Source organism: Hibiscus syriacus, unplaced genomic scaffold (assembly GCF_006381635.1).
Source record: "Hibiscus syriacus cultivar Baekdansim isolate YM2019G1 unplaced genomic scaffold, ASM638163v2 tig00110482_pilon, whole genome shotgun sequence".
Lineage (NCBI taxonomy): Eukaryota > Viridiplantae > Streptophyta > Magnoliopsida > Malvales > Malvaceae > Hibiscus > Hibiscus syriacus.
In genome coordinates, this window is record NW_024062758.1 from 2773870 (window position 1) to 2800853 (window position 26984).

At 33.8% G+C, this 26984-nt stretch overlaps 3 protein-coding genes across 5 annotated transcripts in view; 2 read left to right on the forward strand and 1 right to left on the reverse strand.

Annotated features, from left to right (window-relative positions):
- On the reverse strand, positions 1 to 26441 carry LOC120128965 (protein yippee-like). Of its 2 annotated transcripts, XM_039146568.1 has the most exons (7): positions 26437 to 26441; positions 9395 to 9401; positions 1997 to 2181; positions 1174 to 1217; positions 585 to 693; positions 441 to 496; positions 259 to 349 (listed from the first exon to the last, which is right to left on the reverse strand). In XM_039146568.1, the coding sequence occupies exons 3-7, from the start codon at positions 2090 to 2092 to the stop codon at positions 265 to 267; spliced, it is 390 nt and encodes a 129-aa protein (XP_039002499.1). In that variant the 5' UTR covers positions 2093 to 2181; positions 9395 to 9401; positions 26437 to 26441; the 3' UTR covers positions 259 to 264. The 2 variants fall into 2 exon arrangements, with proteins under 2 accessions (XP_039002500.1, XP_039002499.1); XM_039146569.1 differs by lacking the exons at positions 1997 to 2181; positions 9395 to 9401; positions 26437 to 26441 and adding an exon at positions 1405 to 1471 and having other exon boundaries at positions 1 to 349; positions 1174 to 1365.
- On the forward strand, positions 16862 to 19095 carry LOC120128963 (high mobility group B protein 3-like). 2 transcript variants are annotated; one of them, XM_039146566.1, is made up of 8 exons: positions 16862 to 16962; positions 17501 to 17593; positions 17703 to 17831; positions 17914 to 17971; positions 18068 to 18112; positions 18562 to 18642; positions 18720 to 18800; positions 18890 to 19095. In XM_039146566.1, exons 2-8 carry the CDS (start codon positions 17520 to 17522, stop codon positions 18917 to 18919), a joined length of 498 nt encoding a protein of 165 aa, XP_039002497.1. In that variant the 5' UTR covers positions 16862 to 16962; positions 17501 to 17519; the 3' UTR covers positions 18920 to 19095. The 2 variants fall into 2 exon arrangements, with proteins under 2 accessions (XP_039002497.1, XP_039002498.1); XM_039146567.1 differs by having other exon boundaries at positions 16897 to 16962; positions 17487 to 17593.
- Positions 22206 to 26984, forward strand: part of LOC120128962 (GDSL esterase/lipase CPRD49-like) — a 33296-nt gene continuing 28517 nt past the window's right edge. The window contains exons 1-3 of the mRNA XM_039146565.1: positions 22206 to 22243; positions 24822 to 24827; positions 25450 to 25454. The gene's annotated coding sequence lies outside the window, so the exon portion shown is untranslated. The remainder of the gene's footprint in view (positions 22244 to 24821; positions 24828 to 25449; positions 25455 to 26984) is intronic.

The window sequence follows — 26984 nt, forward strand, 5'->3', positions numbered from 1 at the left end:
AATTGTAATAGCAGAAATCGTGCTATGAAGTTCACCAATATAAACATCTGAAATATCAATTTGTAACATAATATTTCTGGTCAGGTTTCAATATTAGCTAAAACAATTCAATGTTTTCCACTCGTGTTTGGTTATTTTTTTCCACAGCAAGTCGAACAAGCTGCTCAAGTATGTCTGGTTTTTAAGGATTCACATGAGAGTTTAATGAGATTTTAGGGGATAATGAATGTACAGTTTCAAATTTGAACATATTTCGCTTGTTAATCAAACATCATCTGCATCACTCCCACCAACGTGTCTACCATGGCTGACCCAGTAATTGCTTCCGTCCGGACCGGACACCTTAAACCTGTTCAACACCAAGATCCAGAAACCTCTGTTAAGAACCTCCTTCCCTAGTCCGAATTTGAAGCTTATATATTTCTGATTTATTTACTCACCGCTCAAGGACGAATTTTCCTTCCTTGTATTTCTGGTTCTTCTCATGGGCAAATTCCTAAAAGAAACAATCCTCGTAAACAGCAGCAAGAAGTAACTGATACATTAAATCATGAATTTCGAAAATGCAATACTAGAAAGCTTACATATTTCCACCCCACAATTGATCCACATCCAACACAGAAGATGTCCGCAACGGTGTGCAACCCCGTCATCATCATTCTATCTTCCTCTTCTCCAGAAGAAACGTTTACTCTGAGAAACAATGGGAGATGAAAACTACATACGAAAACAAGCATTCTATACAGATAACTCGAAATCTCATTTTCTCCAAAGGTCATGCAAGTGGGATGTTCACAAAGTCCATCCTTGGAATATGTATCCTTCAAAATGCAACACACGAAAACAAGCATTCTATACTGATAACTCGAAATCTCATTTTCTCAAAAGATTATGCAAGTGGGATATCCACAAAGTCCATCCTCGGAACATCTATCCTTGAAAATGCAATGCTATTGACTTGCTCTAAGCGATCAAAACAAATTACTAGAACCAACAATGAATTCATCAAGTACAATTCTTCGTCACCTGTTAAGCAAGAGATTACGAGTACAACATAGTTTGACAATGATACCGTTACTTGTTTATAGAAGTAGCCGACACCTTATAGCATAGGTAAGCATTAGAGTAGTTGTTTAACAATACCTATGAGGTGTCTAAACCGATAAAACTTACACTTTACTGAAGAGATATGCTTTCCCATGCCTGCAGTAGAAGGTCTGAATAAAACAACACAGGTAAAACACATGGTTACAAACTGTGGACATAAGAGAACCCCAAACAATTTTTTCTCCAACACCATGAAAATCGTTAGTGCCTATGTGAAAGCACCCCCAAGAACAACCCGGAATAATCGACTACACCGATGTGCATATGAAACATATAACTACTTAATACTTCAGCGATCAAGCATCTTCATTCTTTATCACCATAGTTATCATCCACTAACCAGTTCCTAAATCAAGTATAAGCATTATAACCTTCAAACGATTCGAGTACATATGACACTCACTGTCTTCTTCTTTTCACAGTAGCATCGTTTTACGAACTACACTGGTAGAACTAAATATGCAAAATCTAACATTAATGATTGAGAATAATATTACACAGTACATAGTAGGTTTAATCTCTAGCACAAGTAAAGCAAAATAAAATACATTTAACGTCATGTTTGTATTAAAATGTCAACTATTTGCAATCATCAAAGATCCAAGCCCTTGAAAAGGACACCAAATTATCATCTATGCCTACAAAGAGATGAAATCCTCCCAGCATACAAAATTATCATCTATGATAAAATTAACATATTAAAGCCATTGAACTTGCAAAACAAAATACTAATTCCAATGCACCATCAAGACAGGAAAAAAATCAACATGGAATACCAAATTCCTAGCTTAATAATTGAAGACATCTCAATTTAATCAACCAAGGGACCCAGATGAAGATTTCATACAAAAGTTAAAGGAATCAAATTTAAGAAGAAAAAAAGAACAACCTTGGAGACGATATCATCGCAAAGAGCAAGATGGGTTTTGCAGTGCTTGCAGCTATAAACCTTCCCTTCGAGATTCACCAAAAATAGCCTCCCCATGTATCCACCACCAACCAGATCTTTACAAAATACAGATGATGAAGAAGAAGAAATACAAAGACCTTTTATTTTGGGATGTTCAAAAGGAAAAAGAAGAAGAAGAAAACTTTGAACACAGTAATATGATTATCACAGAAAAGAAAGAAATAATTGATGATTGGTGAAAAGGGTAGTCAGAAATGAAGGAAATTAAATGGATTGCATGTGAAATACCAGAAAAGGGAACATTATAAGTGAAGGGAAAAAAAGCATGGTTATCAAAATCGGATTGGATCGGTCGATTCAACCGGTTGAACCGTGAATCGGTGGTTTGTCCGGTCTGGTTACCTCACAAAATCGAGCTGGTAATGAACCGGCTGAAAACCGATAAAATTGGGGTGAACCGGCTGAAAACCACAAAACCGGTTTGAACTGCCGGTTCACTTTTTTTAAAAAAAAAACAAACCAAATGACGTCATTTGTTCAATGAACCAAGTCAAATTCGAGTATTGTTGAGCTCGACTCGAAAACTTTAAAAGTAAGCTCAACTCGACTCAAAAACTCACGAGCTAAAAATCATCAAGTTCAACTCGAACTCGAAATATAATATTAAAACTTGAACTCGAAAAGGCTCGAAATCAAAAAAAAATTAGAAGTTCGATTGAAGCCTAAAATTTGAGCTCAATTGAAGCGAAAGAATAGTTCGCTCTGTGCTCACCAAAAGACTCCATGATTTTGAATGTCAAATTACCTCTATTATTTATAGAAGTAAGTTGGGATGCTCTTCTATGTTTCTTAGCCACGTGAGATTTTTTTGTTCTCATATTTTTACTCTTTAAACTTTTGGGATGATCTCCTATGTTTCTTAGCCATGTGGATTTTTTTTTTAAATTAAACCAAATGACATCATTTGTTATGATTTTTTTAAGCCTCAATTTTATTTTTTTGATTATAGTTATATAATTATATTTATTATTTAATATGTTTTACCTTAAATATTATGTTGTAGTTGATTTGAATCATTTTGTTTTACTTGATTTTATGGTTTTTAATTTATATATGTTATGACTTGTGATATTTTTATAACTTTTAAAATTGTAAACTTAAAAAAAGTATTACATATATATTAGTATTGCTTTGAATATTATGTAAAATTAAAAAAAAATATTTAGTACCTTCACCGGTTCAATGTTTAGTCCTACTTTAAAAACATTGGAAAAAAGATGTAGGTTTGAAGTTTAGGATGATTATAAAGTATTTGTTTTTGAATGCCTTGCTGGCTTGGCCTTCCTTCTCTGTTTCACCGTTTATTTTACCATTTTTCTCTGAAAAGTGAGAACCTCCCGAGACGTGTATTATACGGATAATACAAGTTTTGCCTTTCTCAAATTATAAGAACTACATGTATCTTCCCTTGCAACAACCACGAGAGACTTATACTTTTCATCTCTCATGCGACATATATACGATAACAATGAAAGATGTAGCTGTGCTCTTGGACCTTCCAATCAATGGCGAGCCATTAACAGCAGCATGCTGATTTGAGATGCTTAAACTTTTACCTGAATTGTTGGGCTCATTCCCTTAGATATTAATAAGGGTGAAAATGACATATTCGCATATGGCATTCACTAACATGCCAAATAATTCAAAGATACCTTAACATTCTAGAGTTTACATTTTCTGTATGATTTGGACCTTTGATACTAAACGAGTTTCAATTTTTTTTTTGAAAAATAAATGAATATATATTCATAAATCCAAGACTTATGCTTATTAATAATGCGGTTCATCATTGTTGTTTTTTCATTAGTAAAATCATGAGTAATAAACAAATATTTTACAAAAAGTTAATTTAATAATCCATTTTAGCTATAGTGTAATCATGGACCTAGAATATAATTAAAAAAATCTCAAAAGTAATAAGTAGGGTGGAAGAATAGGATCATGGGTTAAGAATATTCTTTTATATAACAATTATTTTATCAATTGATTAATTAATTTAAATCTAAGTATTGTAATAATTCCAAGGCAAAAATACACTTAAGGGTGCGTTTGGTTCACGGAATATAATATTAGAATAAAAGATTACCAGGGAATAAGATTACTGAAAATGTTGTATTTTGTGTTTGGTTGGTTTAACAGGGATGTAAGATTACAATGTTTGGTTAAAGGAATAAAAGATTATTGAAATATGTATTTTACCAAATGCACTTAAGGGTGCGTTTGGTTCACAGAATGCAAGATTATCAGTAGGAATAAAAGATTATCAGGGAATAGGATTATTGAAAATGTTGTATTTTGTGTTTGGTTGGTTTAGATGGGATGTAAGATTACAGTGTTTGGTTAAAGGAATAAAAGATTATTGAAATATGTATTTTACCAAATTGTTCTTATTATATATTTATTTTTTAACAAGTTTAATTCTACTATAATATTACTATAATTAATTTATATATTTTCTTTAAAAAATTTAAATTCATAAAATTTATATAATTTTTTTTACAAAATTAAAAAGATAAATAGGTTTAATGAAATGATAAAATTTTATTTTAACCCCTGAACTTCATATAAAATTTTAATTATAGATTTTTTTTTTGTAAATCTAAAATAGTTTAAGTATAAATTTGTTGGATAACCTTCGTAGAATTTTTATTATTCAACGGCAGAAGAATGATATTTTTTAAAAGAAAATTTTTTTAAGGGCATGTTAGTCAAAAACGCTGGTAATCCAACAATACCTAAGGGAAGAGAGGTAATCATATTCCCGGTGATATACCCCAAAAAATCCACTATTGATAATAAAAGATTATCGGTAATAGGATTATTGGCCAACCAAACGGGGGAATGAGGATTCCATTCCCCCGGTAATATCTTATGCCGTGAACCAAACGACCCCTTAATGTCTTTAACTTTTCAAAAAAGACCAATGTGACCCTTATCCTACTCTTTGGATCAACGTGGCCCTCCAACTTGAAAACAGAACCCAATGTAGTCCTTCGACCAACGGTTCTGTTAATTCTAGTTGTTATAAATTAGGTAAATTACTCCATTCATTACTCAATTATTTCTTCTCTTCTGTTTTGGTCACTAAACTCTAAAAGTTTTCAATTTCATAAATCCTAGAGACTTCAGGGACTAAGACTGTAATTGATCTATTTTACCCCATTTCTCTAACTTCTTTCCTCTCCTTCTCGCCGCCACAACGAGCCAAGTTCAACAGAACCGCCATTCATCCTTAAGATGAGATCATTGCATTGCATTACCTTTGAAAATGATTAACACGTCGGGAGAAAGTAAAGGAACTTTGTCATGAGAGGCCATGATTTCGAAATTAAGCTTACCAAACAAAAACCTTTTGTTTTCCAAGTAAAGGAGCTTACCAAATATCATACTGGTATTGTAGACTTTGCCTCTTTGAAATAGTAAGCAGAGTTTATTGCGGACAGTGATAACAACAATCCACTAGTCATCAATTTACCTTGTAAATGGGAACATAATTTACTCTTTATTTTCTACATGCAATACAATAGGTAGAAAAACAAAGCAAAAATAGTACACTAACTGTGATAGGATTTTGTTAACAAAAACGATGCTAGTTGCTAATCCCTTATTTTTCTTTGTTATTTTTTAATATTTTCCCTGAAGAAAAATGGACAGAGACTCTTCTCAACAAAATCTCAACTGTTTAGTAACAAATCTTGGATTGCTCGTTCAAACCCTTCACTGCTCAACTCATCTTCTGCAAATGATTTCTCGTCCATGTTTTCACTTCCTTAGCACTTCTCCGTCTCCGATCGTCTTATTTCCTCCCTATCCCACTTACTCCTCTATACACTCTCGGATTATCCAATGTTCTCATTTTAAGGATCAACGGCGGCTCTGTTGAAATTGGCTCGTTGCGGCGGCGAGAATGAGAGGAAATAAGTTAGAGAAATAGGGATTAAATGGGTTAACTACAGCCTTGTTTCCTGAAGTCTCTAACAATTTTGAAATTGAAAACTTTTAGTTTAGTGACCAAAATAAAGAGAAAAAAATAATTGAGTGATGAATGATGTAATTTATCTAATTTATAACAACTGGAATTAATGGATCGGTCGGTCTAAGGGTCCACATTGAGTTTTTTTTTCTTGTTAAAATATCTCATTAATCCAAAAAATAGGACAAGGGTCACATTGATTTTTTTTTTAAATTATTTTATTCATCTAACCTACTCAATTTATAAATCTACTTATCCAAGCTTTTAAAGTTAAAATTTTAAATTAAATCAGTAATCAAATAAATTTTTGAGTTCATTAATTTATATTTTAGAATGAAAGCATTAGTCTCATGTTTTTTAAGCCCCTGTACGGCATGTGGAAAATATAATTAGAGAAAATAAGGTTGTTAGATTTTTTAATTTGGGATTTAAGATATTTGTTATAGCATTTAAGGAATTTGTCAAGTTGACGTGATGAATTTATCTAAATAATATTTTTTATTCAAACTCATCACCTCGAAGTGACTAATTTCAATAATATATATATATATATTATTAATTTTTATTTCATCGAGGGTAAAAAATTAAAAAATATATTTTGTATTAGAACTCATCACCTCGAGGTGAGGAGTTTCATAAACTTTGAAAAATGTCGGATCCCAAATTAAAATCTTACAACCCTATTTCACTAATTATATTTTTAGGCTTCGTATTGGGTCAAAAAAACCTTACTTTCATGCAATATGGGAAAAATAAATTCAAGGATAATGGCCCAAAAAGCTTATAAACCATTATTTTATTGGCCCACTTTAAATTTCTAAAGTTTATGCCAATTAAGCTCTTCAACATCAATAAAGTTCATGCTTATTGGCTCAAAGAACTCATATATTTCGATATTTTAATTTTTTTCAAGAGAAGAGGAAGAAGTTTTCATGGATAATTTAACGTTTTTTGTGAATTAATTTAAAATCTATGTTTCTAAACATCTTAAATATATAATTATATTCTATAGGTATCAATTTTAGTCTGGTTCATAACTCATTTTTAAAACAGGGCCTTATCAACGCTATAACAGGCTTTTAGGTCAATTAAGTAACCTAAGGGCGAATTTGACATGGCTTTTAAAAATTACGGTAGAAATGAATTTTTAAAAATACAATTTAAAATTTAACTGTTTGAGATTATTGTTAAAAAATGAATTTGAAAAAGATAAAATGTCCACTATAGACATTATGTTGTAAATTAAAAATATAAAAATTAAATTATATTTACACTATTAATACTATGATATATAAAATATATCAACTTAAACTATAATAAAAATAATTAATAATATTTTTATAAATGAAATAATTTTACTAATTGTAATAAATAAATAGAAATAAAATTATTATTATTATATATGAAATATATCAATTTAAATTATAATAAAACTATAAAAATGAAAAAAAAATAATTGTAACAAAAATGTATTTTATAATAACATTATTAATATTTTAATATACAAACCATGAATTTTATTTTTTTTAAATAATTAAAATAAATTATTTTTTAAAGATGCTAATATTGAATTTTAAAATAAAATATAAATACATAATTGTGTGGAGTACATACATTAGTAAGAGTCAAATTATAATTTTCTTTTAAATAAAAAGTTGAAAATGAAAAAATTACAAATCATAATTTTTGCGGTTGATTTGAAACCACTGTATTCACTGTAATTTTTTCTTCATTTTTAACTTATTTAACATTAATTTTACTATCGAAATAAATCTTTTTAACTAAAAAATACTTTTAAAAAACCACACAAAACAAGGTTTAAGTCTGTTTAAATTCTGAATTCAGGTCTAAGTTCGAATCAGTCCTCACAACCCGGTCAATAAGTTCCTCATCAACTTACATCTTTATCCCCTCGAATCATTCATCAATTCAGCTCTTCAATCACACGTCTCTCACCAACTCAAATTCTACAATATCCGAGATTAGTTTGAAAAAAAAGTTAGAAATAAAAAATGAATAAAGTTAAAAAAAAAAAGAGAAAAAAATTATCTCTCTGCTATAGTATTTTAAACAACAATGTGATTTCATATCAATGAACTTAAGAAATTATAATAAATATTTAAAGAAGGTGAAATTATAAAATTTTAAGGTGGAAAAATAAAAAACTAAAGAAAATTAAATTATCTAAAAAATTAAGATTTATAAGGGTGCTTGTATTCATCCCAATCTCACTCGTGCCAACCTTTACCTTTGAGTTGTTCACCTTGGCTAGCGTACTCTCTAAATAGTTTGAATTTGACTCAATCAATACTTCATTCAAATTGATTTGATTCGAATTCGAGTTTGACTCGATACTTTAATAAGTCGAGTCAAGTTAAATAAGACTCAACTCGATTCGATAAGCAAATCATTAGCGTAAACTAGTTTAAATAGTGTTGACTCGTTTATACTGCAAGCTGTTTCAATTTTGTCAATGTTGGAACTAACGTTTATTTTTAAGTGCAATTATATGACTCCACTGTTAATGATTTAACAGCACGGTAACATGACAGAAAACGGTGTCGTTTCGTTTGAAAAATATTATTGAAATATTGTGGTTGATAAGAATTGAACCCTTGAGACATGGTAATAGATCTTAATGCTTAACCATGGGCTACCTTAAATTTTTGTTACACATTCTATAACATTTCTGAAAATCTAATGGTGCCATGAAGATCTCAAAGAAACAAGAAAGAATCTTCTCCTCCCGATTTTGGAACAAAAGCAAGTTCGCAACGACTCTACTTCTCCTGCCTCTCGTAGAAAGAACTCTAAGAAATTAGTGAAGAATCCGAAAGGAAACAAAAATGGCGAGGAAGAATCTTCTTCTCCCGATGTTCCTTCGGGAAGTTCAAAAAAATTAGCACAAACTTTGAAAAGAAAGAAGAGAGACAACGACTATTCTGCTTCTTCTGATGCTCCTTTGGTAAGCTCGAAAGAATCAATACAAACTTTGAAAAGAAAGAAGAGAGACGACAGTGATTCGGTTTCTCCCGGTTTGAGTAAAAAACGCATGAAAAAAGTCCACAGAGAAATCTAAAGGAATAAAGAAAGATACTCCTGTGTCTGCCTCTTCTAAACCTACTTTTGGAAGCTCCAAAAAACCAGCATTGGTTATGAAAGATAAGGAGGAAGGTAGCAGCGACGTCTCCTCTCATATTTTTCCTTCAGCAAGTGCGAAAGAATCACCATGTACCCTAGAAAGAAAGAACGGAAATAATTTCTCGGACCTTATCGGTCTCGAGCTCACCTTTAACAGAAAGGAAGCGGAGGATTCTACCGAGGACGAATTCATTGTAAGAGTAGGGGAAACTTCCGAAGCTCCCTATAAAGATCAGAGAGAACTAGAGATGGTGCAGGAGGAAGCTGCGATGGGAGAATAAAAAAGAACCGCAAAACGCGATGAGAGAAAATACAATTGGAAATTTTAAGTTTAGTCCTTAAGATATTTAAAATTAGAATTAATCTTAACCTGAATTTTAGTTTTTAGAAATACTATAGAAAAAGTAAAAAAAAAATTAAAATAACCCAATGGTTAAGCATTAAGATTTATTTCTATGTGTTTAGGGTTCAAATCCTCGTAATATTTCAATAATATTTTTCAAGCAAAACGATATCGTTTTGTGTTTATTGAGCACTAAAATAGTTGTATCGAAATATTCGTGATATAAATGATTCAGCGTTTAAAGATTGATGGTATTTGATGTTACGGAAGACAGCTATCGGATAGAGCAAAATCGCAACTGATAATTTGAGAAAATAAAAATGAAGATAAAAGAGACACAAAATTTACGTGGAAAACCCCTAAAATTTTAGGGTAAAAACAACGGGCAACGGTAGAAGAATTTCACTATGAGAAAATAGGAATTACAACCTCTCTCGATCTACCAAGGAGAAAACAATGATAATTCTCTCTAGATAAAAAGGAGAAAACAACTCTCAAGAAACTCTCTAAAATCTCTCTAGTATTGGAAGAAAGCTAGAATGCTTTGGGGATGGTTTTGAAGCTAAATGAGCTAGGGTATTTATAGTTGAAGCTTTAAGGACTAATTTGTAAATACCCTAAATTACAATGACTAATTGCATAGTTTTACCATCCAAAATTTTCAACAATTTGGTGGCTAAATTTGACCAATTTTGCCACCCCATTAATGCCACCAAATTGCCACCCATAATGTTGACAATTGATGCAATTTGGTGTGCCAATTTTCAACAATCTCCCACTTGAAGATTTGATTGGAACAATCATATCTTCACACCATTCTTTCTACCTTGTACCTTTCATGTTGCTTACGTTTCTGACAGGCCACAGGAGGATCGACACCAGGTAAATTTATCAGCATTGATTGCCTTCGTCATGAAATCTGCTATGTTGTCTTTGGTATGGATCTTCTGCATATCTACCGTTCCTTCTTCCACATTTTCACGAATGAAATGGTACTGAACTCGTATGTGCTTAGTCCTTGAATGAAATTCTGGATTCCTTGCTAGATGCAAGGCGCTTTGACTGTCACAAAACAGAGAGACATACTCTTGATTGTGCCCAAGCTCCTCCAATAGCATCTTCAACCAAATTGCTTCTTTACTGGCTTGTGTAGCTGCTACATATTCTGCCTCTGTTGTGGACGTAGCCACAACTGACTGCAATTTTGAAACCCAGCTTACAGCTCCACCAGCAACTTTGAACACATATCCTGTAGTAGATTTGCTTTTATCCAAATCCCCTGCATAGTCAGAATCTACATACCCATTGATTAGTAAGTTTGATCCTCCGTAACATAATGTAACATTTGAGGTCCCTTTGATGTATCTTAGGATCCTCTTTACTGTATTCCAATGCTCTTTGCCTGGATTCGCCATGTACCGACTAACCACTCCCACTGCTTGTGCAATGTCTGGTCTTGTGCATATCATAGCGAACATTAAGCTTCCCACTGCTGATGCATACGGTACTCGAGACATCTTCATTCTCTCTTCTTCACTGCTAGGACTCATACTGGAGGATAATTTGAAGTTAATAAGAAGAGGGGTAGAAATTGGCTTACAATCTTGCATGCTAAATCGTGACAAGATTTTCTTCAAGTAATTCTTTTGTGAAAGCCAAATCTTCCTATTACTTCTGTCTCGGTGAATTTGCATCCCTAGAATCTTGTTTGTTGATCCCAAGTCCTTCATTTCAAATTCCCTAGCCAGTTGTGCCTTCAATTCTTCAATATGATCTTTGTTGGGTCCTGCAACCAACATGTCATCCACATACAACAACAATATAACAAAATCGTTATCGCCAGACCTCTTGAAATAAGCACAAGGGTCTGCATTAAGTCTGTTGTATCCAAGGCACATAATGAAGGAATCAAATCTCTTATACCAATACCTCGGCGCCTGCTTTAGACCGTACAGAGATTTGTTCAACCTGCAAACCAAGTTCTTCTTTTCTTTTTCTTCAAAACCTTCAGGCTGGAGCATATAAATTTCTTCTTCAAGATTTCCATGAAGAAAAGCTATTTTAACATCTAGCTGCTCTAGATGTAAGTCCAATGTAGCACACATTGCCAAAACTACTTGAACTGTTGTTAGTCGAACTACAGGAGAAAATATTTCATTGAAATCAATACCTTCTTTTTGAGCATATTCTTTGACCACCAGTCTTGCACGATACCTCTTAACTTGATCGTCACCATTTCTTTTTGAGCTGCTCTAGATGTAAGACCCATTTGTTACCAATTGGCTTCTTTCCTTGTGGTAGTGGCACAAGGTCCCATGTATTATTTTTATGAAGGGCTTCAATTTCTTTTTGCATCGCCATCATCCACAGTGAAACATCTGAGCTGTGTATTGCCTCCTGGTATGTTGATGGCTCACCGTCCTCTGTTAAAAGGCAGTATGCAATATTACCTTCTATAACATAATCTGAGTGCCAATTGGGACGTCTTCTCTCACGATCTGATTGACGAGTTGTTGGAGCTTCAGAACTCCCTAGTTCTTGTTCATCATGTGCTGGTTCTGCTTCAGAAGAATCTCCTTGTTCAACCTCATTTTCCACATGTATCTGTGTAGTCTCTGACTTTTCAGCGTTATCATCATCTTCTTTTCTTTGTAACTTATCTTCTACAAAGATAACATCCCTGCTAATGATCACTTTGCGGGCAGTAGGATCCCACAAGCGATACCCCTTTACTCCATCAGCATACCCCAAGAATTTGCATTTCCTGGATTTTGGATCCAGCTTTGAAATTTCTTGGGCGTTGTACATCACGTACACAATACTTCTAAATACATGGAGGTTTGAATAATCAATTGGTTTAGCAGTCCACATCTCCATTGGTGTCTTCAGCTCTATTATAGTTGATGGAGCTCGATTCACCAAATAACAGGCGGTATTGATTGCTTCTGCCCAGAATGATTTTTCTAGGCCTGCATCCCTCAACATTGCTCTTGTTCTTTCTAATAAGGTTCTGTTCATCCGCTCTGCCACTCCATTTTGTTGAGGAGTGTTCGCCACTATGAACTGTTTTTTGATGCCTTCTTTCCTGCAAAAGTCATCAAATTCTTCACTTGTGTATTCTCCTCCATTATCTGTTCTGAAACACTTGATTTTATTTCCAGAATCAAGTTCCACCCGCACTTTGAAGTTTTTGAAAGTTGAAAACACATCGGACTTCTTCTTAATAGGGTACACCCAACATCTCCTAGAGTAGTCATCAATAAATGAGACAAAATATTTTGCTCCGCCTAGGGATGTAACTGGTGCTTGCCATACGTCAGAGTGAACCAGTTCTAGAACACTTTTGCCTCTAGAATTTGATGTGTTGAATTTCAACCGGTGCTGCTTACTTGTTATACAATGCTCACACAAAGGAACTGATATCTTTGTTAAGCCGGGAAGTAGCTTTTGCTCCACAAGGACTTTCATTCCTTGTTCTGACATGTGTCCAAGTTTCTGATGCCATAGCATTGCAGAATCTGAACTACATGAGGCAACAGATGCTTCTGCTTCTAGCAAAGTCTCTCCCTTCAGCATGTACAAGTTTGCTGCTATCTTTTCGCCTTTCAACACCACAAGCGCTCCACGGAACACCTTCATGATTCCTTTCCGTGTTTCAATCTTGCTTGTATTATTATCCAACAATCCGTAGGATAATAAATTTTTCTTTAGGTCTTTCACGTGCCGCATATCTCGAACAACTTTAATTGTTCCATCATACATCTTCAATTTGATGGTTCCCACGCCAATGATTTCTAAGGCATGATCATTGCAACTATACACAGATCCTCCTGAGACAGGTTCATACTGATGGAACCATTCTCTTCTTGAGGTCATGTGATATGTTGCTCCTGAATCAATGAGCCATATATCTGCAAATCTTTTTCTTCCTTCCACGGTGGTTGACGCTTCACAGCATAGTGCATCTCCATCATCTGAAGTGTTTGCGATATTACCTTGTGGATTGGAGTTTTTATTTAGACTCCAACAATCCTTCTTCAAGTGACCCTTTTTTCTACAGTTGTAGTACTTTAAATTCTTCTTGCTCCTCGACTTTGATCTACCATGTTTGTGACTGCTGCTTTGGCCGCGTTCTGTTGATCTCCCTCTCGTCGTTGTCAACGCTTCTGCTTATTGCAGATTTACTTGTCTGTCTTCCTTGTTCTTGCGCCGATTTTCTTCTTGTAGAACAGCAGCTGCAACGTCATCGAAGACTAGACTGGTGACATTATTGTTTGTCAAGTTGATGATGAGTTGATCATACGAATTCGGTAGACTTTGAAGTAGAAGTTCATCACGTTCTTGTTCTACTATTTTACATCTTAAGGATGTAAGCTGAGAAAATAAAGTGTTCAGTGTGTTTAAGTGCTCCGTCACTGAAGTAGATTCTGACATCCGAAGAGTGTACAATTTCCTCTTAAGGAAAATTTTATTGTGCAACGATGTGGCCTCGTACAATTTGGTGAGATGATCCCATATCTCCTTAGTTGTCTTCTTCTCCTCGATGCTTGACAATACTTCATCTGCTAATGCTAGATGAAAGTTGGTCATAGCATTCCTGTCCATCTCGTTCCATTTGATGTCATCTGCGAAATCCATCGGCCTTTCATTGATAGCCGCTAGACACCAGTCTTTCCTTAGGATGGCCTTCATCTTCAATTTCCACAATGAGAAATTTCTCCCATTGAATTTTTCAATATCAAATTTCGTTGCTATAGCTTCTTTTACGGATAGCTCCCACTATTTCACTATCGTGAATAGTTCTCTGGAACCTTCAAAGAATGGGTAATAACTTCTTATTTTCTTATGTTGGAGGATCCACCTTTTGGTGGCAACCACAAAGACAATAAGCAGATATTACACACTCTAATCTAGCTCGGATACCAATTGTTGCGGAAGACGGCTATCGGATAGAGCAAAATCGCAACTGATAATTTGAGAAAATAAAAATGAAGATAAAAGAGACAGAATTTACGTGGAAAACCCCTAAAAATTTAGGGTAAAAACCACGGGCAACAATTTAGGATAAAAGAGACAGAATTTGGGGATGGTTTTGAAGCTAAATGAGCTAGGGTATTTATAGTTGAAGCTTTAAGGACTAATTTGTAAATACCCTAAATTACAATGACTAATTGCATAGTTTTACCATCCAAAATTTTCAACAATTTGGTGGCCAAATTTGACCAATTTTGCCACCCCATTAATGCCATCAAATTGCCACCCATAATGTTGACAATTGATGCAATTTGGTGTACCAATTTTCAACATTTGAAGTAGTTTATCCTTTTTATATATAAATTTTTATGATGTTGTTTGTCTTATCTTCAGGTTTTGTTAAACTTTTTTTTAAAGAATGGTTGTGATATGTATGTTTGGAGTATTTGTGAATTATTTTTCCTGGTTGTAAGATATTAATTTGGTGTATTTATGAATTATTTTTCTAATTGTAAGATATTAATTTGGTAGATTTGTGAATTTTAATTTGAAGTTTTAGACTTGGATTGTTTCTCAAATTATTTTTACTGTTTTTTTAATTTATTAATTTCTGTTTCTATTGAATTTCATATGTTATCATTAGATTTTATATGTATTAAAAAATAAAGTGGAAATTTTATAACTAACACAAATCGAGTAAAATTTTATTAAGCTTAATAAGTCCAAACATGAATGTAATAAATTTTAAATAAAATCAAATATTATTTAATCTGTGATCGACCCAATAAATATCTCTAACAATGGGCATACAAAAGAAAACAGGGGGGATTAAAAAATCCATTACGGCTAACATAGCGGTCAGCATGTGAGCTAATTGTTGAATTCCACATAATGGAAGGAATCGGATAAAGAAGAGAGTAGAAAAGGTTGGAAGGACAAATACACTTAGGGTGCGTTTGGTTCACGAAATGTAAGATTATCAGTGGAAATGTAAGATTACCAGAGAATAAGATTACTGGAATATTGTATTTTGTGTTTGGTTGGCTTAGCAAGAATGTAAGATTACCGTGTTTTGTTAAATGAATAAAAGATTATTAGAATTTATATTTGACCAAATTTTCTTTATTATATATTTGTATAATATTACAAGTTGGAAAATATTTATATATTTTCTTTAAAAAATTTAAATTCATAATATTTATATAATTTTTTTACAAAATTAAAAATACAAAAAATGTTTAATGAAAGGGTAAAATTTTATTTTAACCCATGAACTTCATATAAAATTTTAATTATAGATTTTTTTTTTGTAAATCTAAAATAATTTAAGGATGAATTTGTAATTTAATCTTCGTAGAATTTTTATTATTCAATGACAGAAGAAGAATATTTTTGAAAAAAAATAAAAAATTAAGGGTATTTTAGTCCAAAACGCCGGTAATCCAACAATACCTAAGGAAATGGAGGTAATGATATTCTCGATAATATACCCCAAAAAATCTACTATTGGTAATATTTCATTATCGGGAATGAGATTCCTGGCCTAACCAAACCGAAATGTGGGATTCTCATGGGAATGAAATCTATATTCTCCCATTTGGTTAGTTCGGGAATCTCATTCCCGATAATGTAAGATTACCAATAGTGGATTTTTTGGGATATATTACCGGGAATGGCATTACCTTTCTTTTCTTAGGTATTGTTGGATTACCGACGTTTTGGACTAAAATGCCCTTGATTTTTTTTCTCAAAAATATCATTCTTCTGTCATTGATTAATAAAAATTTCACGAAGGTTAAATTACAAATTTATCCTTAAATTATTTTAGATTTACAAAAAAAATCTATAATTAAAATTTTATATGAAGGTCAGAGGTTAAAATAAAATTTTACCATTTCATTAAATATTTTTATATTTTCAATTTTGTAAAAAAATTATATAAATTTTATGAATTTAAATTTTTTAAAGAAAATATATAAATATTTTTCAACTTGTTAAAAAACAAATATATATTAAAGACAATTTAGTTAAATATACGTTCCAATAATCTTTTATTCCTTTAACCAAACACGGTAATCTTACATTTCTACTAAGTCAATCAAACATAAAATATAATATTTCTAGTATCCTACTCTTTGATAATCTTACATGAATCAAATGCATTAATATGCACCATGAAAACCCTCCACTTTGTTTTGATTCCAGCCCACAATCAACTGCATCCTAGGCCCGACAGTTAAATTCGAGTTAATCTTGATCCATATCTTAAAACAATTGAATTAAATCTTGTGTTTTTAATTAAATGAAACCAACCAAATCGATTTTAAATACCTAAATGGACCCACTCAGAAATATCTTCTTGTCATCTCCTGCTCGTTCTTTGCTTGGTGCTATTCTCTTTCCTGCTACTCCCTGCTTTTTCTTTCTTTCCTTAATTTCTCTTCTATTGAAGAGGTATGTTATTCCTTTTACAAATTTATGCATATTATCTGATCTAATATATACCTTTTTTTTTAAAAATTGATTTTTTTTGGCAGTTTTAATTATTCTTTGAGGGGAAAAAAGGTGTTTTTGCTATGATCTCAATGATCTAGCTTTATTTACCTTGGATGCTTCATGTTTTTTCTATCAATTATAAAATTTCCATGGTCTTATATTCATCGTTCTGATTTTTGTTGATAATAATATAGTAGCAGCTATGGTTTCTTTGACTTTTATATTCTATCACAAGCTTGTTTCCCAGAAATTTGTTACCTTTTAGTGGGATTATAATTGTCTTCTTTTGGAAAATTTCCACAGATTTTGGTTTTTTTGTTAAAAAAAATGCTGCTGCAAAGAACACTACTTTAAGCACAATAATCATGGAACTTCAATAAATCCTAAATTGCTAATTCAAATTTGTCTTTCATGTTGACTGTAATCAATTAAAACCATAGTTATGACGTCAGCTTATTTGTTTTTTTCTTTTTCATTTAAAGTCATTTCATTTCAGGAAGCTTTTTTGTGTAAGAATGAAGGCGGCAAGGAGCAGAGCAGCTGCAACAAGGAAGGACAGCAAGGAAGCAAAACAGCCTGCTGAGGACAAGTTTGTAACATGATTCTTTTATATTGCGTTTTAATTCATTAATTCTGGTTATTTCATGTTGTATATTTCAGACAAGATATGGATCATTTATGAATTTCTTTGCTTCTAGGATCGTCGGGAAGCGAAAGGCGGCAAGCCGAGCTGATAAGAGTGACCAAAAACGCTCAAAGAACGTAACATCAGCCAAGAAAGACCCGAATAAACCAAAGAGACCTGCCACTGCTTTCTTTGTTTTTCTGTGAGCTTCTATTGTAGCAAAAAGTATGAAACTTTCAGTTCATATACAACGATATAATTCAAACTATGATTTTGATTTGCAGGGAAGAGTTTAGAACAATTTACAAACAAGAACATCCCAAAGTGAAGGCTGTTTCGGCTGTAAGTAATAATCTGCTGTCATATGTTTGCTTAATGTGCTTATATCCCTTATTTCGGACTGTTGACATGATTTCATTACCTGATATTGTGATGAAGGTGGGCAAAGCAGGCGGAGAGAAGTGGAAATCAATGTCGAATGCAGTAAGTTTCTAGATTTTTCACCTCAAATTGCTTGTGCTGGTTGGGGATTTGCATGGACAAGGAATTATGTCGATGGCTCCTCCGGTCGATGGTTGCCGTTAACTTGGAAAATACCATGGATTCTGTTTGTAAAGGCAATGCATAAAACTTCTACTGTGGCTCCTCTGGGCTCAGCTATGCACCGATCACATGTTTGACGTCTTTGGAACTGTTATGGCATGGTTACACCAATGTCATTCTGCCATTCTGGTATAAACTACAGGGAACATAGATTCATGGTATTGAATGGGATGGTGGATTTGTCACATAAATAAATTAGTCAAATTAACTAGTTATGGGAAAATAGACTTGTTTGTAAGTTCTATTCTCTATCTGTCGTTTCATACTGGACTCTTTCGATAATCAACCTCAAACCCTTAAATGATCTCTCTGTTGGTTGCCATTGGTAGGAGAAAGCTCCATACGAAGCAAAAGCAGCAAAAAGGAAATTGGAATATGAGAAGCTCATGGCAGCCTACAACAAGAAACAGGTAGATTACAGTCATTCAGTACTCGAAATGCAAAATTCATCCTCTTAGATTTCTCGACATTATTCTGTCGAATGCAGGAAACTACAGATGATGAGGAAGAAGCGGATTCCGAATCATCAAAATCCCAAGCGAATGACAAGGATGATGAAGCGAGTGAGGTAACTTTTTAAGCAAAATACACTTTCCTAGTCAAACTCGCTCCAAAGTTTTCAATCTTCAATATGATAACTTTTTTCTGCAATGGCAGGAGGACGAAGAAGATGAGGATGATGATTGAATCCGGGGTGGCTTCGGATTAAGTTGTGTAAATGAACCATGTTAAAGGAAAGTAATACTGTCTTAGTGACTCTGTGTGATTGTGTGTTTACTTTAAATCGTGTGCTTGGCTTTTCGATGTGAAAGAAACAGCTCCTGTATTTCTATACTAGTCTCTTAAGCACGAAAGGTTTACAGTTATATTATATTCAGTCAGCTTTTATACATAAACACATACATGATACATAATATGTATGTATGCGTGAATGCATGTACGGATTCTAATAGGCAGCTTTCATAAAATCCTTCAAAATTGTGCTGCTAATGGTGCCATTGAGATTTCTGATACTGAATACAATAATAGAAAAAGATCACCAAAAGGCCTTGAGACAAGGGGGTCAAATTGTTTAATTTTAAACATTAATTTTCATGTAATACAAAAGCTGTACTCAAAATCGTGAAAGAATGCTTGAATATATAAACAATTTCGTGTATTTGTATATGTTGGCTTTATACTATCTGTTTGTTGAGCTTTCCAGGTGACCGAGTTGTTTAAGATAAAATCTGCAAAAATGAAACAAACAAAAACAGGCATAAAAAAGCTTAGGTTAATTATCTGATGTCATTGATATGTAATTTAACAGATGAAATATTTGTATAAATTAAGCTAACTTGCTTTCTGGTTTTGACTTGTTTAAAACGTTCATCCATTGCTTTCACTATTATAGTTGCTTCTGTATCCAAGAACACTGTGGCACTATTGCTTTAATTTCAGCACAACAGCGCACAATATTCAGCTTCTATACTTTCTAGAAAGTATATTACCTTGGCGGGCTCATGGTCAACTATCTGCCGAAACTTAAGCTCCTTACTTTCTAAATCATCAGCAGACCGCCCACATTGAACCTATGAGGTCTACCCCGAATGATCTTAAGCTGTAGTTGAAGTTTTCAAATATATGATATGAATTGTTAAAGGAGATTACGTGGGTAGGGTAAAAAGAACAATCATTATTAACTTTTACTAATTGATAATCATTAAATGATTCGTTTTTCTTTCTCACTTGTAAAAACTAAAAATATAATACACAGATAAAGAGAAAAGTGTTCCAAAGTAAAAGATTACGTGGCAGCACATTCAAATTGGAAAAAAAGTCAAACACGAAATCATAACTCATTTAGAGCTTATCCATATTATATTTGTATATATCTTAAGGGACGTTTGGTTGACCGCAGTAGCAGATGTATTAAGCTCTATAGAAATTAAGTGTATTTTATTATTTTAGAAAAGTGGTTAAATTTAATTTAATGTATTAAGAAAAAGAGAAAAAATTATAATTTTTGCATACCCATTATTTTTAAGTAAAGAAAATTAAAATTTTAGATATCATTCTTAAATTTCTGAATCTGCCACTGGTTCACGGAATGTAAGATTACCTTTAGGGTGCGTTTGGTTCACGGAATGTAAGATTACCAGTGGGAGTAAAAGATTACCGGGGAATAGGATTACTGAGAATGTTGTATTTTGTGTTTGACTGGTTTAGCAGGAATGTAAGATTACAATATTTGGTTAAAGGAATAAAATATTGTTGGAATGTATATTTTATTAAAGAGAAAATAACCTCAGTGACCAAAAATGCCTTATAATATACGATTTTAACCAACTTTTTTTGGATTTGCCAAAATGACCAACTAAATCGCAATGCGATCGATAATTCGCAATGCGATCTCTGGTATCACAAATCAGTTTCCAGATTCGCAACGCGATTCTGACTATCGCATTGCGATTTCCCAAATTCGCGTTGCGATTTTCCTAATTCGCAATGCGAATACGTAAATCGCAACGAGATTCTGACTATCGCAATACTAAATTTCAAATTCGCAACTCGATTTCTGAATTCGCAACAGGTTTTAATTTCGCAACACAAATGTTTTGGGTATATAACTACGCAGCAACAATTCATAACCTAAATCCCTAAATCGCAACTCATTCCATCTCCATCTATCACTCTCTCCGGCGACATCCGTTCCTATATCCAACGACATCCTTCCCCATCCGGCAACAAGTTTTAGTTTCGCAGCTCGTTTGTTTAGTAAATTAATTTACAATAATGAAATCATCTAATGTTGATCATGTTTGGATAGATTTGTGTTTTGGAGGGTCATGGGAGAATGTTCATGGTGTTTTACAATATATGCCTTTACCCATGAATCTTTAACTAAAATTATCATTAAAAAAGTTAACTTATGAAACTCTAATGTTACGTGTTGCAAATAAATTGAATTTAGAGCCCCTAAGTGGATTTAGGCTATCTTATCAGAGAAATGGTAAAGTTTATTTGTTAACCGACAATGAAGATGTTGAACGATTCATTGCTTACATTAGTGTTTCAAGTGATGATGTTACATTGTATGTTGTTAAACCTAGAAGTAGTGAAGTTGGGTCAGTAGCGGGTAGTAATCAACTAAGTTTTTCAACCCCAATTTATGGTGCTCAAAATTTAATGGTTCCACCACAATTTCATCACCAAGCAAATATTGTTTCACCATATTTCCAATACCAAACACAATCTCAAAACCCACAACCTTTCCCTAATCCAAATCCCAATCAACTTTCAGCACCAAATTCTGGTTTTCGTATTGACCAGTTAGACGATGATGAGCCAACAGAAAAAATTGTGAGTACTAGTCAGTATTCGAAATTTGATCTTGGTCAATACCCGGACTTTGATCTTGGTCAATACTCGGATTTTGATGATTTTTCAGAAGAAGAAACATACCCTGCGTGTAATGATTTTGATATTGGTCAATACCCGAATTTTGATGATGAAACAGCCGTTGCCGAGGAAGATGTTGTTGATGATAATGAGGAAGAAGTTACGACTGTAAATGAACATGTTGAACATCCATTCTGTAATTCATATAACACTGAAGAAGAAAAAGAAGAAGAAGAAATCTCCAAAGAAAAGTCCCCGAAGAAAATGCCACGGGAGTATAACTGGAATATGCCAGAATTACTTCAGATACCGGAAGAATAGTTGGTAAAGATAGTAGTTGATTGTTACACAAAAATTATTCGTATCAAGAAAGATGATTGTTTTGATACAAAAGAAGACTTGAAGATAGCTTTGTATACGAAATGTGTGGAAGATGGCTATCAACTAAAAGTTAACAAATCAAGCAAAGATCGTTTCGAAACAAGGTGTATGATTGACAAAAACTGTATGTGGCGTATGAATTCAAAGAGGATAAAAGATTGCGAAATGTTTCAAGTTAGGACTTTTATTGATAAACATACATGTTCAAGAACCCAAGTTTTTCCTCACCATAGACAGGCAAACAAAAAGGTGTTGGGTGGTTTTCTGGCTGAGTTAATGTTTTTGAATGGTAGGGTATATCGGGGACATGAAATTATGACTGACATGAATGCTCGGTTCAAGATTAGTATCTCATATTCTCAAGCTTGGAGAGCCAAATGTTATGCCTTGGAATTGTTGAGGGGGTCGCCAGAAGCATCGTTTGCCCAACTGCCGGCTTATTGTCACAATTTAAAGCTAAAAAATCCTGGGTCGGTAACTCATATCAAAACAGATAGAGATGGACGCTTTGAGTTACTGTTTATCGCCATTGGTGCTGCGGTTAGTAAATCAATATAATTTTGTTGACTCATTTTTGTTAGTTACATGCATTTCACATTTAAATGATTATATTTCTTGTGTATATGATTTTGTAGATTCATTCGTTTATTAATTGCATGCGCCCAGTTATTATAGTTGACGGAGCACATTTAAAAGGTCGATACCTTGGAGTAAACTTATTAGCAGTAGCCATGGATGCTAACAATGGGATACTTCTAATAGCTTACGGGGTTGGCAAATCTAAAACCTCTGATTCATGGACATGGTTTATGGGCATCTTAGGGATTGCATAGGTCCTATTAGTAATCTGACAATCATATCCGATAGGGCAAACTCAATTGACAACGCTGTTAGAAGGTGTTTCCCAGATGCTTTTCATGGACTTTATGGTGTTCATTTATATAGAAATCTAAAATCAAGGTCTGCTGGTATAAAAAATCACAAATGGACATACTGGAAGGCTGTAAAAGCTTATCGGGAAGTGGATTTTAATAAGCATATAAACTGTTTAAGACGTGTTTTGCCTCAGTGTGCTCAAACACTAGAAGATGTCGGGTTTGAAAGATGGTCAAGAGTACATCAACTTGGAGCAAGATATGGTTTCATGACGTCTAATAGTGCAGAATCAATCAACGCTCTAAGTCGTCATTCCCGGAAATTACCCATTACTATGTTAATGGAGTTTTTTCGAGCCTCTATTCAACAGTGGTACTACAAGAAAAGAAACCATGCAGGTATTATTTCTTTAAATTCGTAACTTATCATATATTTTACTAAGTATTATTTATTTAAATTTACAGGAACATTGAAACATCGTGTTACACCATGGACAGAAAAAAAGACAACGAAACGTGTTGTGAACTCAACGTCATGGAGAGTTGAACCATGTTCAAACACTTTGTTTGAAGTACTGGATAATAACTTAAATGGGCTTGTCGATCTAAATGCAAAGACGTGTAGTTGTATGAAATGGCAAACATCTGGTTATCCGTGTGGCCATGTTATAAAAGTTTCTCTTCATCTAAACCAAGATGATTCAAGCGCATCGCTATGGATTGCTACACTACAGAAGTATATCGATAGACTTATGGCGAGATTGTCTACCCTATTCCACATCCTTCTGAGTGGGACATACCAGATGACTTACAAACAGTTTTGTCACCAGCCATGGACAGAAGGCTACCTGGCCGACCAAAAAGTCACGATCGTATACCGTCTAAGGGTGAAGAGAAGAAGAGATCGACATGTAGTCGGTGCAAGGAAAGTGGTCATACAAGGTTGACATGTGGATCACCAGTGCTATCACAATCATCTTTTCCTCTACCAAAATATGGATCCTCATCAAAATCCAAAGCTCATATGGTGTCAAGCAAAAGGCAATCAAAATCGCAATCATCTTTAAAATCCCAATCACAACCGGCTTCACCTTTTGGGACTGTTAACTTAGGTGATTTTTAAATGCAAACGTTGTATTATGTGGATTTTATGTGTGAACTTTTAACATTTTCAGTTAGGCATGTATTAGTAACTTGAGTTTGAAAATTGCTATGATATGTTCAATTGTTATCACTTATTAGGCATTCATTTGACTATCGCAACACGGAAATGACGTTCGCAATCATCTTAATGTCTATCGCAACGCGGAAATTACTATCGCAACGAGAGAATCGCAATGCGAAATGAAAATCGCAACGTGAAAATCACAACGCGAATATGAATATCGCAACGCGGAAATGACTATCGCAATGCGAAATGAAAATCGCAACGAGGGAATCGCAAAGCGAAATGAAAATCGCAACGCGAATTTAATTTCGCGTTGCGATTTTCATTTCGCATTGCGATTCTCTCGTTGCGATTTTCATTTCGCATTGCGATAGTCATTTTTACCTTCAACATAATGCAGATTGAAATCAACAAAATCAACCATTACATTTCAATCAATTAAATAAGCACAAATAAGAATTATGTTCACATCAATTAAACAAATCAACTTTTACAAATCATCTTTTACAAATCAATTAAACAATCAAAAAATAAGCAATAATTCTTATTTCCTCATCTACTATTGAATCAACTTTTGCAGCCATACATCATTTTCACGCAGCTCACTTCTGAGATTAACCTGCAGAAACCAAACATTTGCTCAAACAACACTTTCTACACATCTAAAACCTAAAAACAACAAATTATTGAATTCTAGGTACTTAACCAAACATTTTCAAACCAAAAGCCTATAAACTTACCAATTGTTTATGGACATTTTTATAACGCGGATGCAGGTAGGCAGCATCTCGTATATATTGATCTAGCCATATAATGCCGAAACCACAAGCCTACTGCAGCTCTATCTCTATCGGTGGGAGGTAGATACTTTATACTTCCTGTGATCAAACGCTCCAACGCCAAGCATACGAGATGACCACAATCCCCTCTGGCTACTTCCGTTTGTTGTGGCGCGGTCTCGTCTCTGTTAACTGTAATATTGAGCTTCTTTGGCTTCTTGTTTCCAGAACGAGTCCAATAATTTAGCCAAATGAGAGCTCCATCCCTTAATAATATCTCTTAAATCAGCCAATGATATGTAATTTATCATGCTGTCATATACTATTGCCTTAAGTGAAGGGGCTGAAGCTCGACAAGAAGCCAATGTTTACGTTCCAAAACAGGGATAAACACCTGCAATCATAAGTAATAATTCATTCATTTGCGCACTTATTTATGAATACCTTTAAACTCAATATAAAATAAATGCTAACCTTATCGACCTCCCACCATGCAAGATAAAGTTTAGCTTGTCCATTGCCCAACGCAAATGATTCATCTCGTTGATTCTTCAAGTGAACGGCGTTAAAAGACGTCGGCATAATTGTATATCGTGTATTTCTTTTATTTTTCTTAAGTTTCCTAATTATTAGAAGACGTGACACCCACGCATCGATATGCTGTTTTACAAAAAAAGACATATATTAGTGACTTATATAAATTTAAAAAAAATAATCAAATTGAAATATAAGAAAAATATAAGACTTACCCCTCTATCGAAATAGCCATTGTCTTCGACCCCTAATAATACGCCCCACCAAGACCGATCAAACAACAAATAGATATCATCGTTGAGCTTGCATATGTCAGTGAAACACCCCTGGCTCCGCTCATGTAGATAAAAATCAACTATGGTCTTAGCCCAAAGGGTGTTATCCAGAATTGTGTCCGGTAGTTGTCTCCTCTCCACTTCAGATACCGGAATGGTACTGGCCGGTAACTCATACGAGAGCCAACTCTCATCCATCATGTCCGGCACGTCAGAGGGTTTCTCAAGAATCTTACATATGACGCCATGTGAATCGGGCTCTTGAATGGTGGGAGGGACCTCTTCAACGATGACAGTGACCTCTTGAACGATGGGAGGGGAATCTCGAGGAATGATAGGGGCCTCTTCAACGATAGGAGTGGACTCTTGAGGGATGATAGGCGAGTCAGGCTTCTTCTTGCGGTGTCTTCGCACTATTGGGGTGTACGGAGACTTAATAGCACGTGCACGCCGTCTGATGCGTGAACTCCGTCGTGGAAGAAAAACCCGACGTAAAGCATCCACCTTATCGGGCCGCTAAATAGTTAAATACAAAAATCAGTAAATAAACAGGCATGATATTTAAACAGTGAAAACAAAGACAAATATGTTTCAAACTTGTATTGTATTCACCCAAGTCATTATTCTATCATAGTTCACAAAATGCATCAGATAACAAAGACAAATATGTTTCAAACTTGCAACACTGTCAAGTTAGTATTTGTCTTTGTCTATTGGTCGAAGTAATGCAATTCATTCAAGTTTCAATTTGCAGAAGAAGAATAGTTTCTGGAACTTAAAATCGCAACGTGAAAAATGACTATCGCAACGCAAAATGAATCGCTACGAGAGAATCGCAACGCGAAATGAAAATCGCAACGAGACAAAACAAAGACAAATTGCTCGTTGCGATTCATTTCGTGTTGCGATAGTCATTTTTCACGTTGTGATTTTAAGTTTCGTGTTGTGAAAGTAAACTATTTATTCTTCTGCAAATTGAAACTTGAATGGATTGCATTACTTCAACCAAAAGACAAAACAAAGACAAATACTAACTTCAGAGTATTAAAGAATACACACTTTAGCAGAATTGGCAGCAACCGAACAAATTTACTTTCAACCAAAAGACAAAACAAAGACAAATATTAACTTCACAGTGTTAAAGAATACACAGTTTAGCAGAATTGGCAGCAACCGAACAAAGTTACTTTTAACCAAAAGACAAAACAAAGACAAATACTAACTTCACAGTGTTAAAGAATACACAGTTTAGCAGAATTGGCAGCAACCGAATAAATTTACTTCAACCAAACGACAAAACAAAAGACAAATACTAACTTCACAGTGTTAAAGAATAAACAGTTTAGCAGTATTGGCAGC